We start from the raw sequence: 13,845 nt of genomic DNA on the forward strand, positions 1-13,845 counted from the left end.
TTCTGATATTTGAATATTTATTTTGGGTAGGCCTAAACAATGCAATTTCCCGTATTTTCTCAATCTGTCGCAGATGAGCGACTTCAAAGTCGATCTCTATCTCAAAAGGGCAGCGAAATACGCATTACATGGATAGTCTACACATATTTTCTATCATGATAAACTTCACTTTCGATACAATATGTTGATAAATGGCTAGGCTCTGTAGAACTAAGATTAAAGATGGCGACCTTTGGCTTCGCAGCTAGATCTAGACGCTTCGTGTCGCTGTTGCTAAGTAAATCATTGCGCGGCTTGGTTGTATTTTTCCGAGTGTATGTACATTTTGATAAACGAAGGTTAGCATCTTTGTCTCTTGCAAGCGGATTATAAAAAAGCGTAAACTGACCCAAACCAGGTTATACTCGTATAACTTGCCCCAGAATGAAAGTCATTCCTTAATTCAACAGTATAAATTCAAAGTAAAAAGGAATAAATGGTGTACAATTTTTTTTAACATCTGATCTCTTAACAGACAAAGTCTTTAAAAACTTTGATATAGTACTGGTAATACTGTTGTATTGCATTGTACATACATTTGCTAGTCTAAAATTTTGAGAAAAATCTTGTAGTAATAAAAAATTTCCATCTTCATCTAAAAAGTCTCCAATTATTTTCACACCATGTTGATACCATGTTTTAACATAAATGTCTTTATTACTGAATATTATAATTTAAATCGACTATTTTTTTCATATCCACAGAAAATTCTATTCCTAGTAAGTTGAAAGTAGTGCATCCCCACTCTAGTTTCCATCTTGTATGGTGATATACTAGATAATGTTTTAGAGCCAATCCAAACAATTTTTGTTTTTGAGCTGTTTATTTTTAATCCAGAGAAACTTGAGTAGTAGTCTATAATGTCAAGTGCAGCAAAAAGAGATTTTGGTGAACCATCAAGAGCCAAAGTTGTGTCGTCAGCATATTGGGAAATTTTGTGTTCCTTACCATTCACTATTATACCTTTGATATCTGTATTCTGTTTCACAAGAATAGCTAAAATTTCTGCACAAAGAATAAATAAATAAGGAGAAATAGGGTCGTCTTGTCTACAGCCTCTCTGTATATCAAATTGCTCTGATAGGAAACCACTTTGTAATACAGATGCTTTAATATTTGTATTTAAGATTTTTATCCAAGTAATTATGCAATCCCCCAAACCAAAATAACTTAAAAAAACTTTATATATAAAATTCCAAGATATAGAGTCAAAAGCCTTTTCAAAATCTATCAGTACAAGTAAACCTGGTGTGTTGCTGGATTCAGTGAAAGACATGAGATCATACACAAACCTAGTGTTTTCTCCTATGTACCGGCCTTTTATAAACCCAGACTGAGTTTCCGATATCAAATAATCTAAGGTCGATTTTATTCTATAACTGAGACACCCTGATATAAGTTTATAAAGCACATTTAGAAGAGTAATTGGACGCCAGTTTTTCAGAAATTGTCTGGGTTTGTCACCTTTTGGCAAACATGTAATAATCCCCAGTCTTTGTGATATAGGGAGTTCCTTTTTCTCAAAAATATGATTAACAGCTGATACAATGTGGTTTTTGAGGTCCTTCCAAAAAAATTTAAAAAATTCTACGGTGAAGCCATCACTTCCTGGTGATTTATTATTTTTCATATTTTTAAGAACTGTATATATTTCACTTTCAGATATCTTGTCATCCAAAGAGTTTGAAGCTGTCTTGTCTAACCTAGGGGTGTCCGGGACTTTTATGATATCTTCCAAATTTATATCTAAGAGATCTGAATCTTTACATGTGTAAAGAGTTTCATAAAAATCTTTGACATGATGAAGAATATCTGATTGGTCATATATGACCTGGACCCGGTTGTATCAATATTTAATGTGACATTAAGTTCTGTTGTATCAAATATTTAATGAAGAGATCCTTTCATTAAACCTTCATTAAAATCGCTAGATTTAATGTACGTTCTAGGGCATCATTAATCGTTCATTAAATATGGCGAACAACTTAATGTTTGAGCATCTTGGAAGAAGAAGAAGGGATCGCATATTTCGCGATCGGTTCAATATATGTGATATGTCAGATGATGAAATTCGGGCTAGATATCGGTTTTCGAAAGAATCCATACAATTTATTTGTGACTTACTGCATCCCAGGATCGGCAACAAGACGAGGAGATCGCAGGCTCTAAGTACGGAGACACAGGTACAATATTTTGCTTCTTAGCATAAACAATTCATATGCTCGGTCACAAAAACATATGAAGTGGATTTACCCTATTTTGTTTACAATCTTCCCAAAATGACGTCACTTACTACGTCGTGGATATGAGTCACTTAGATCTAGCACTTGGCCACCGGGCGTGGCGCCCTTTTCTTACAAAAATGAATCCTTTATTTCTTCTAAAACTATGTCAAAAACTCTAAACATATTTCATAAGAAATCGCTCTCTCTCTCTCTCTCTCTCTCTCTCTCTCTCTCTCTCTCTCTCTCTCAGATTTCATATTTTTCAATCATGAATTTTTTTTTTTTAAAAGTCTTTTTCAATAATATATATAGTAAAACACAAAAGTTTACTCATTTTACGACACTACGTTGTATATACCCAAGCGATATATAAGTCCCTGTGACATACAGGCCTAGGTACCCAAGCAACTTCGTCACGGTACAATCCATGTACACCCCCCCCCCCCCTCACTTTTTTCAGAAAAGCTCCGAGAAAATGGCGAGCATGTCAAATAATTAATATATTCTGTCTATATGCATTAATGAATGTGGTCAATATAAAGCAAAAAAATTTGAACAAACAGCTTTATCTATATTCAGGTTCTTATCGCATTAAGATTTTATGCCAGTGGGAGTTTCCTACAAGTGCTTGGGGACACCACAGGTGTGGAGAAATCTACTGTTTCGAGAGTAGTTAGGCGAGTTTCCTTGGCATTGACATCTTTGGCACCACGATTTATAAGATGGCCCAATGATAGAGATTTGCAAATTACAAAAAATGAATTCTACAAGCTGGCTGGATTCCCAGGCGTCACCGGATGCATTGACGGAACTCACATACGAATCCAGGCCCCCACAGACAACGAGGCAGCTTTCGTAAATAGGAAAGGTTACCATTCTTTAAATGTTCAAGCAATATGTGATCAAAACGGTAATTTATATATATATATATATATATATATATATATATATAAAGCACGAAAAAGCAATGAACTCTTAAATGAACATAACTGCCCTAAGTGAAGAAATATTTAATATAAAGCACAGAAAATTTCACTTTATATGGATACCCATTTCCACCCCTACCCGGGGTTGAACTCACGACCTGCGGAACCAAATCTCCTAGCAGCATGTAACCAGCGCGCTAGACCGCTCGACCATCTAGGCAAGTCCTAGCAGCATGTACATACTGCTAGGAGATTTGGTTCCGCAGGTCGTGAGTTCAACCCCGCGGGTAGGGGTGGAAGTGGGTATCCAAATAAAGTGAAATTTCCCATGCATCTACATCTGGGACCCGTTTTTGTCATTTGAAATTACATGGAAATATTCATACATGCCCCTAATACATGTAATAGTAGTGGAATGAGGGTGGAAATGCAAGATTACACTGAAGAATAAAACCTTGCCTCCTCGGACACTCCCAAGTGATTGGGCGATTGTGGAATACAAAGTTTCTTAATGATTTCAATCAGATTTCTTATACACCTCCTAAACTTAAGAGAGAAAAAAATACGTACCTCAATACATGTGATTATATATATGTACATATATATATGATATGCAGAAGTACAGGGTTGGAACTGGTACCCAGTTTAGACAGTAAGGATTATCTGTTATTTTCAGATGCAGATAAAGATATATTGGCTGATCCCATGGGGACCCGAGTTAAAATAGGTGTCCTCAGTTGTCGTAAGAGGCGACTAAATGGGACGGTCCTTCACCGGCAATGGTGACATCTCCATATGCATGAGTGAAAAATTCTCGAGAGAATGATGTTAAACAATACACAATCACCCCCACACCCCAATTTTGATAATCCCAGTGAATGAGAACACTGTAAGCTTGAAAGTTATGAATTAAAGCCCTATATAGCGAAAGATGAGCACCCCCATTTAAATCAATCAAAGCGTGTTTTTTAAAAAGCAGTTTTAGTTGATGAAGACCCCCCCCCCCCCCCCCCAACACACAAATTAAGATTTTGGAAATCTAACAAATATTTTATTATGCGTGTCAAAATTTTTAGAGAAGAAATGGGCCCCAGCACTGTATATATGTAGTAGAAAAAATATAAATAATTTCTAACCTAGAAAAAAATATAGACAAAAAATACTGAACTAGCACGATTTGAAAATCGAAAGAAACTTTGTATAGAGGAATTTGTGAAAATCCAATGCACATCAGAGATACTCTAGTTTTCGTGGTTATAGAAAAAAAAATATTAGCAAAATTATCACAGCTGTCTCCATAATTTGTTCGCTACCTGTACATTCATTGCGTACAGTTTCTGCAGGTAAATTCACCAACGTTGTTGCAAGATGGCCTGGAAGCACCCATGACAGCCACATATTCCGCATGAGTGGAATTAAAGCACAGATAGAGGAGAACTTCCGTTCGCTTAACGACGGGGTCCTTTTAGGGGACAGTGGTTATGCTTGTCAGCCATACCTGATAACACCTTACCTCAGACCATCCACGCCAGCTGAGGAGAGATTCAATGCTGCTCACAAAAGAACTAGGGTGACCGTTGAACGTGCATTTGGGTGGTTCAAGAGGCGATTTCACATTTTACATAGCGAAATCAGAATGCGCCCTGAACGTGTTTGTGCCATAATTGGTAGGGAAATATTTGTGATATGACTTTTTATATTATATACAATTATATGTATTGATTTTTTACGATAAACGAATATCTCCACAGTCACGCAGCAACAGATTATTGAACAAATTAAAAGAGCGGACCCCGCATATTTTATACAACATATCTAGGTTTTGCTGAATAAGCATAGGCGTAGCTTGGGTTCGAATATTACCGAGGCAGGGGGTCTGGGGGGCTGCGCCCCCCAGTAGCTATCGACATTTTAACAACGTAAAAGGTGGGGTTTTTTTTTTTTTTTTTTTTTTTTTACCGAGGCAGCTGCCTCGGTTGCCTCAATGGAAGCTACGCCACTGATAAGTCTAATTACTTCACATACTCTTACATCGTATATAAATGCAGCTGAACTGTGCATGAATGTCATTACCTGTATACGCAAACAATTCTTTAGATATGATTAATTAACTAAGAAAACGAATTGCTAAAAGTTACCGATTTTGCACCTGTACATATTGTAGGAGCCTGTGCAGTTTTGCATAACATTGCAATAATGCAGCGTGAACCTGTGCTTGACGAGGGTGTGGCTATTCCTGACAGGAACATTCCAGGAACGTACAATGGACCAGAGGACGGAAAGAACATAAGAAATTACATAACCAGGAACAACTTCTAACTTCATCATGCAATTAATATCTATGTGTGTGTGCTTGCGCGGTGAGAGAGAGAGAGAGAGAGAGAGAGAGAGAGAGAGAGAGAGAGAGTTACTATAATTGCAATATATGCAGTATTTTTGACATGTAACACTTGTTTGATGAGGTACAAAATACATGACAATATAAGGAAAATGTGTTTCATTTCTACATGATCCTCAAGTAGTTGAACAAATGTTGAATAATTCATATCATTTTAATAATTATAAGATGTACGTGCTTTTGAAAACTCCAGCATCTGGGATTTTTGCTTGGGTATAATTAAGGAGGAAAATATTTAAAATTTGGCACTGACAGTCTAACCTGGGCCAAATATGAGAGACATATAGTTCAATTAAATAACTATCAATCCTCATTTGTCAAATTCAATTCCATTTTAAGTTTCTTGTTCATTAGTTTGTAGTACAGAGTTTGTTCCTCAAGTTTGTTCTTCTGCTTTACCAAGACCTCGTACTGCATGCGAGTCACATCCTCTGGCTTGATCTTCTTGCGATGTGTAGTACAAGCGCTTGCTCTTTCCGAAGTGCCTGGTCTGCAATAGAAACGTAGAAAATTGCATGCATAGATATATATTATAAACAGATAGATAGTTCTCTTTGATGTGGCTCTAGTATTTGTACTATTGACCAACGGGGTAAAATTCATTCAGAGTAAACACACTTTGTTTCCGAGGGTCGGATAGGGACGTTAGTAAAGAAAAAGAAGGAAAAAAAAAGAAAGAAAGGGGTACCTTTGGGATGTAGATGCTGGCTCTTCCGTTTCAAGTTCTAATGCAGTCTTCTGCGAAGTACATGATGCGTCCGAGTCCTTGGTGACGAGAACATGGTTGACGTCAACCTCTAATACTTGTTCGTTATTGTCATGTTGAGGTACATGTATAAGCAAATCAGATAGGAGGGACACAGTCTTAGGAGAACCTATTAACTCCATGTTTCCATCACCTATTTCATTATGTGAAACAAAATTTTATATCATTGATATCAGTACATTAGATTTGAATAGCTATTTGTGTAGATACATTTTTTTTTAGTACACGGTGGTACTTACATGTAATACAAATAAGTATTATCATGTTCAAAATGTCTCATGTACATGTATGAACATTGCTCATACTAATAGTGCATATTTTGCTCTTGTTTTGTTCTTTTCTTTTTATCATCATAATTTTTTTTTTATAAAATGTTAACAATCCTGTATGCTGTATGTATGTCCGAAAGGCCTTAATTTGGAAATAAATCATATTCATAGTTCCGTGGAGATCCGGATTAGAATAGGTCCTCAGTATCCCTTGCTTGTCGTAGAAGGTGATTAAATGGGGCGGTCCTTTGGATGATACCGCAAAAACAGAGGTCCAGTGTCACAGCAGGTGCATGGCAAGATAAAGACCCCTTCCTGCTCAAAGGCCATTAGCGCCGAGCATAGGACTAACTTTTGCAGCCCTTCACCGGCAGTGGTGACGTCTCAATACGAGTGAAATATTCTCGAGAGTGACGTTAAACAACAATCAATCAATCAATCTTGTGGTCCATTTTGTTTACGTTGACTTGATGTACATACCAATATATTTGTATATATCTCGAAGTAGTGGCGGATCCTCAGAAAATTGTGTTTAAAAAGAGTATAATGAACACTTTTTGAGGGTGGACCCCCCTTTGAAAAAGTCACCCTCCCTTTTTCAAAAATTCTTGGATCCGCTACTGACAAGTGTTAATTCATTGTACAAATGGTTTGACATCTGCTGAAGCTGTTGTAACTTCTTTTTTTTTAAATTTTTTTAAATTATGTATAAATAATGATGACGATAATTCAATGCAGGCCTGTTTTAAAACTGTGTGGCATGCGTATGTGGCGTCTCTAACAATGACGTCACTTTCATTCATGAGCCAGAAATGCGGGAAGGTAAAGGCCGAATGTAAAATTGAATATAAAGCACATGGAAAGCAAGGAATGGTATCTGCTGTGATATTTCAATTCCTTTGTCTTATAACACTACCTGCCTAAATAGATACAATCATGGAAAAATGTTTTATGTGATTTTGAAATGTGCCATCACATCATCATCAAGGATTATGAAATTTCGGAGGGGCTCTACCATTCAACTATATACAAAATATCGGGTGGATTCTTTTTTATCAGATAAGGTAAGTTCTCAAGAGTAACGCCATGTACATGAAAGAGTGTGTCGCGTTTTAGGCTTATGTTGTACGCATACATGCATAGTGTGTTTATGCACAGGCACCTGAATTTCTGTCAATAAGTCTCTCAATAAAGCCAAAGATCGAAAAATCCTACTCCTCTATGTATAAATACATACACAATTTATATACATGTATAGAGGGGGTGGGATTTTTCGACCTTTGGCTTTATTGAGCGACTTTACATTGACAGAGATGTATATAATAATAGAGGGGGTAGGATTTTTCCATCTTTGGCTTTATTGAGCGATGTATTGACAGAAATGCAGGTGCCTGTGGTTTATGACTGTTTTCTCGTGTTATGTTACTTACCATAAGACTGGGTTTCGAAACCTGACAGTCCATTGAAGGATGGTGAGTCCTTGAATAAATCCACGATTTTCTCATTGACCACGGACAAGGGTTTTGCCATCGGACCACCCCCTGTCTTACGTTGGCTTATTTTAGCATCGCTAAATTCACGTTTAGCAGACTGATGCATGTTGGTCCATTTTGTTTTGATCTCTTTAACCGATCTGCAAGCAACATCAAGAGCGTTTAATTGGTCGGTTATGCTCTGCCACACAGCCTTCTTCTTCTCATTCGTCAGTGTGTTGCTGAATTTGCTATTTATAATGGCTATATTTTTTTCCACTAGCTCAGTCAGAAGCTGAATTTCACTACTGTCGAAATTTTTCCCACGATTTCTGTTGCTTTTTTCTTTTTGGTTGACAGACATTTCGTACGTTATAATTGAAAGCACGTAAACAAAAGATATGCAGACGATGTAAATAGACAAGAAGTAAACATTACGCTGCATTATGGGATTGGTGTCATTTAATGAGATATTAATGTCACATTAACTAATGTGAGTTTAATAAAGGTTTTATACAACGGTATTTAATGAATCCATTAACTAATGTCACATTAAGGATTTAATAACTTATTAGGGTTAATGTCACATTAAATTTAATGAATCGTTGATACAACCGGGTCCAGATCTTTATGTGTTTCTACTTTTTTGATAGTTTTGTTTAAAAAATTACGGGATTCTAAAGAACAGAAATATTTACTAGGTTTTTCCCCTTCTTCTACCCATTTAGCCTGCGATCTAATGATGTGACCTTGTAATTTTTCCTTCCTTACATTTTCAAGTTCAACCTTTTTTTCCTCTAAAAGTTTAGAATTAATGTTATAGTCCGACTCTATGATTTCAATCTCTTCCAGTAATTTTTTTTCAAGCCTGTCTCTTTCTTTTTTCTTAAAAGAAGAGTGTGAAATTGTTATACTTCGAATTTCCATGAGAAGAACTTCGAAAAAAATACTGTAATTGTTGTCTGTATTGTCAGCATGTAGATATTGGTTTTGTACTTTAATTATAGTTTGTTTGACCTTTTCTATATAGATTTTATCTGTCAGTAGACTGTTATTGAATTTCCAAAGTTCACGACCCCTTTTAAATGTATTAAATTTTAACTCTATCACTACTACTGAATGGTCTGACCTATATCCAGGCTTAATAGAAAACTTTTCCACCATATTTGAGAGGCTTTCTGATATCAATATATAGTCTAAACGAGCTTGTTTTAAAGGGTTTTTCTTCCTCCAAGTATACTTTTTTTGGTCAGGATACAGAATCCTGTAGTAATCAAGAAGTTGTAAATAATTCATCAACTCAAGAACCTTTTCTCTAGCCTTTGGGTTATTAACATTGTGATAATTTTGTGTATCTAATATGGGATTTAAAGCAAGATTAAAGTCACCACAAAGTATAAAATAATCATTATCTAGGTTCAAAAAAGTGTCTCTGACCTTTTCATAAAAACTTGGGTTATCAGTATTTGGACCATATAAATATATGCAAGGTGAAGATAACGAACAGTGATCAATCTCATAATTCCTACAAGCAATACAAAATAGATGGTTGGGCAAACACGGACCCCTGGACACACCAGAGGTGGGATCAGGTGCCTAGGAGGAGTAAGCATCCCCTGTTGACCGGTCACACCCGCCGTGAGCCCCATATCCTGATCAGGTAAACGGAGTTATCTGCAGTCAAAATCAGTGTGCCAAGAACGGCTTAACAATCGGTATGAAACACGTCAGACAGCATTTGACCCAATGCGAGGTTGTATTGACGAACTAGATCGTTATAACGACCATAGAATTTGCGAAATGCTGACTTCAATCGAGACTGTTGAAATCCCTGTACAATCAACTTGTTTGTCAGTAGCTTACCTCGATTTAAAAACTGACTATACCCAGAACAAGCTCTTGCATATCGAATCAGTTGAGATATATAAACACCATATGCAGGTGATAATGGAATATTGCTACATAAATGTGGGAAGTTGACGATGGAGAAGCTGAAATCATCCCGTTTGTCATACAGTTGAGTTGTTAGTTTGCCGTTAATATATATATATATAATAGTTACTCGGTTATCTTCAACAGTAATGTCAATAGCTAAAAGGTTTCCCTCGTCATCCCTACTCTCATTGTGAATTTTAAATTCGAAATTATTGTTAAAAAGGAAGCACACGCCTCTTGAATTCGACTTGTACGAATTGAATATGCATTTATATCCCCACTGTGTTTCAATAAATGGTTCCACCTGGGGTGTAAAGTGAGTATCTTGTAAACAAATTATTGAATAATTTTGTTTTTTGTAAAAGTTCAGTACATCTTGTCTCTTAGAATATGTAGCTATGCCCTGACAATTCACCGATGCTATTTTTATCACATCATCCATTCGGTTTTACACATATAAAAATGGAAAACAAATTCACTAAATGAAATAGACTAAATCCTATAAAGTATACCTTTGATGAACTAGTTGTCCTCTCATACCTATCATTCTCGGTTGTGTCTATATATCACGAGCCTGAGGTACACATGAATATTTATGAGATACGTCTAACAATTAAAAGGAATCCGATGCATTATTTTATTCCCGGAATGTATTTCCTTCTTGTGCACGGTTACCAAAATGAAAGGACACTATGTACTTTTTAATTCATACCTTTTATAATATTAATTATAAGTACAGAGAGAAATCACAAACGTGAAATTTGTCAGGTATTCATTGATTTAAAGAACCATTTCAATAAATATTTACACTGTAGATTACTTCAATAGTAGAAAACCAGCACCCTAGGCTATTGATACGCTCCACCGAGTTCTACAGGACCAGTCGGAAACCAGTACTCTAGGCTATTGATACGCTCCACTGAGTTCTAGAGGACCAGTAGGAAACCAGTACCCTAGGCTATTGATACGCTCCACTGAGTTCTACAGGACCAGTACCCTAGGCTATTGAAACGCTCCACTGAGTACTACAGGACCAGTCGGAAACCAGTACTCTAGGCTATTGATATGCTCCACTGAGTTCTAGAGGACCAGTAGAAAACCAGTACCCTAGGCTATTGATACGCTCCTCCGAGTACTACAGGACCAGTAGGAAACCAGTACCCTAGACTATTGATACGCTCTAAAGAGTTCTACAGGACCAGTAGGAAACCCGTAACCTAGGCTATTGATACCCTCCACCGAGTTCTACAGGACCAGTCGGAAACCAGTACCCTAAGCTATTGATACACTCCACTGAGTACTACAGGACCAGTAGGAAACCAGGACTCTAGGCTATTGATACCCTCCACCGAGTTCTACAGGACCAGTCGGAAACCAGTACCCTGGGCTATTGATACACTCCACTGAGTTCTAGAGGACCCGTAGGAAACCAGTACCCTAGGCTATTGATACGCTCCACTGAGTTCTACAGGACCAGTCGGAAACCAGTACCCTAGGCTATTGATACGCTCCACTGAGTTCTACAGGACCAGTAGGAAACCAGTACCCTAAGCTATTGATACGCTCCACTGAGTTCTAGAGGACCAGTAGGAAACCAGTACCCTAGGCTATTGATACCCTCCACCGAGTTCTACAGGACCAGTCGGAAACCAGTACCCTGGGCTATCGATACGCTCCACTGAGTTCTACAGGACCAGTAGAAAACCAGCACCCTAGGCTATTGATACGCTCCACTGAGTTCTACAGGACCAGTAGAAAACCAGTACCCTAAGCTATTGATACGCTCCACTGAGTTCTACAGGACCAGTAGAAAACCAGTACCCTAAGCTATTGATACACTCCACTGAGTTCTACAGGACCAGTAGGAAACCAGTACCCTAGGCTATTGATACCCTCCACCGAGTTCTACAGGACCAGTCGGAAACCAGTACCCTGGGCTATTGATACACTCCACTGAGTTCTACAGGACCAGTAGGAAACCAGTACCCTAGGCTATTGATACGCTCCACTGAGTTCTACAGAACCAGTAGGAAACCAGTACCCTAGGATATTGATACCCTCCTCCGAGTTCTACAGGACCAGTCGGAAACCAGTACCCTAGGCTATTGATACACTCCACTGAGTTCTACAGGACCAGTAGGAAACCAGTACCCTAGGCTATTGATACCCTCCACTGAGTTCTACAGGACCAGTAGGAAACCAGTACCCTAGGCTATTGATACGCTCCACTGAGTTCTACAGGACCAGTCGGAAACCAGTACCCTAGGCTATTGATACGCTCCATTGAGTTCTACAGGACCAGTAGGAAACCAGTACCTTAGGCTATTGATACGCTCCACTGAGTTCTACAGGACCAGTCGGAAACCAGTACCCTAGGCTATTGATACGTTCCATTGAGTTCTACAGGACCAGTAGGAAACCAGTACCCTAGGCTATTGATACCCTCCTCCGAGTTCTACAGGACCAGTCGGAAACCAGTACCCTAGGGCTATTGATACACTCCACTGAGTTCTAGAGGACCAGTCGGAAACCAGTACCCTAGGCTATTGATACACTCCACTGAGTTCTACAGGACCAGTCGGTAACCAGCACACTAGGCTATTGATACGCTCCACTGAGTTCTACAGGACCAGTAGAAAACCAGCACCCTAGGCTATTGATACGCTCCACTGAGTTCTACAGGACCAGTAGGAAACCAGTACCCTAGGCTATTGATACGCTCCACTGAGTTCTACAGGACCAGTAGGAAACCAGTACCCTAGGCTATTGATACTCTCCACCGAGTTCTACAGGACCAGTCGGAAACCAGTACCCTGGGCTATTGATACACTCCACTGAGTTCTACAGGACCAGTCGGAAACCAGTACCCTAGGCTATTGATACGCTCCATTGAGTTCTACAGGACCAGTAGGAAACCAGTACCCTAGGCTATTGATACCCTCCTCCGAGTTCTACAGGACCAGTCGGAAACCAGTACCCTAGGGCTATTGATACACTCCACTGAGTTCTAGAGGACCAGTAGGAAACCAGTACCCTAGGCTATTGATACGCTCCACTGAGTTCTAGAGGACCAGTAGGAAACCAGTACCCTAGGCTATTGATACGCTCCACTGAGTTCTACAGGACCAGTCGGAAACCAGTACCCTAGGCTATTGATACGCTCCATTGAGTTCTACAGGACCAGTAGGAAACCAGTACCCTAGGCTATTGATACGCTCCACTGAGTTCTACAGGACCAGTCGGAAACCAGTACCCTAGGCTATTGATACGTTCCATTGAGTTCTACAGGACCAGTAGGAAACCAGTACCCTAGGCTATTGATACCCTCCTCCGAGTTCTACAGGACCAGTCGGAAACCAGTACCCTAGGGCTATTGATACACTCCACTGAGTTCTAGAGGACCAGTAGGAAACCAGTACCCTAGGCTATTGATACGCTCCTCTGAGTTCTACAGGACCAGTAGGAAACCAGTACCCTAGGCTATTGATACGCTCCTCTGAGTTCTACAGGACCAGTAGGAAACCAGTACCCTAGGCTATTGATACGCTCCACTGAGTTCTACAGGACCAGTCGGTAACCAGCACACTAGGCTATTGATACGCTCCACTGAGTTCTACAGGACCAGTAGAAAACCAGCACCCTAGGCTATTGATACGCTCCACTGAGTTCTACAGGACCAGTAGGAAACCAGTACCCTAGGCTATTGATACGCTCCACTGAGTTCTACAGGACCAGTAGGAAACCAGTACCCTAGGCTATTGATACTCTCCACCGAGTTCTACAGGACCAGTCGGAAACCAGTACCCTGGGCTATT

General features: G+C 38.9%; 3 protein-coding genes across 3 annotated transcripts in view; 2 read left to right on the forward strand and 1 right to left on the reverse strand.

Moving 5' to 3' along the window:
• The window catches only part of LOC125653998 (serine/threonine-protein phosphatase 6 regulatory ankyrin repeat subunit B-like), a 1,068,599-nt gene that overhangs the window by 343,654 nt on the left and 711,100 nt on the right, over positions 1-13,845 (forward strand). The window lies entirely within an intron of this gene.
• Positions 2,820-5,576, forward strand: LOC130047543 (putative nuclease HARBI1; the record flags this gene model as incomplete). Its single annotated transcript, XM_056142853.1, has 3 exons — positions 2,820-3,174; positions 4,534-4,857; positions 5,355-5,576. Coding segments are annotated over 3 exons (834 nt in total), but the record flags the coding sequence as incomplete, so codon positions are not given.
• On the reverse strand, positions 5,586-8,719 carry LOC130047537 (uncharacterized). The gene is made up of 3 exons (XM_056142841.1): positions 8,054-8,719; positions 6,277-6,487; positions 5,586-6,078 (listed from the first exon to the last, which is right to left on the reverse strand). The coding sequence occupies exons 1-3, from the start codon at positions 8,538-8,540 to the stop codon at positions 5,892-5,894; spliced, it is 885 nt and encodes a 294-aa protein (XP_055998816.1). The 5' UTR covers positions 8,541-8,719; the 3' UTR covers positions 5,586-5,891.

This window comes from Ostrea edulis, chromosome 7, assembly GCF_947568905.1.
Source record: "Ostrea edulis chromosome 7, xbOstEdul1.1, whole genome shotgun sequence".
NCBI lineage: Eukaryota > Metazoa > Mollusca > Bivalvia > Ostreida > Ostreidae > Ostrea > Ostrea edulis.

Coding starts and splice junctions, on each gene's coding strand:
- LOC130047537 (XM_056142841.1), bottom strand. CDS start 8,540: ATGCAGCGTAATGTTTACTTCTTGTCTATTTACATCGTCTGCATATCT. Junction 6,488..8,053: donor TTTCGAAACCCAGTCTTATG/GTAAGTAACATA, acceptor ATAATGAAATAG/GTGATGGAAACATGGAGTTA. Junction 6,079..6,276: donor CCAGCATCTACATCCCAAAG/GTACCCCTTTCT, acceptor TTTCTATTGCAG/ACCAGGCACTTCGGAAAGAG.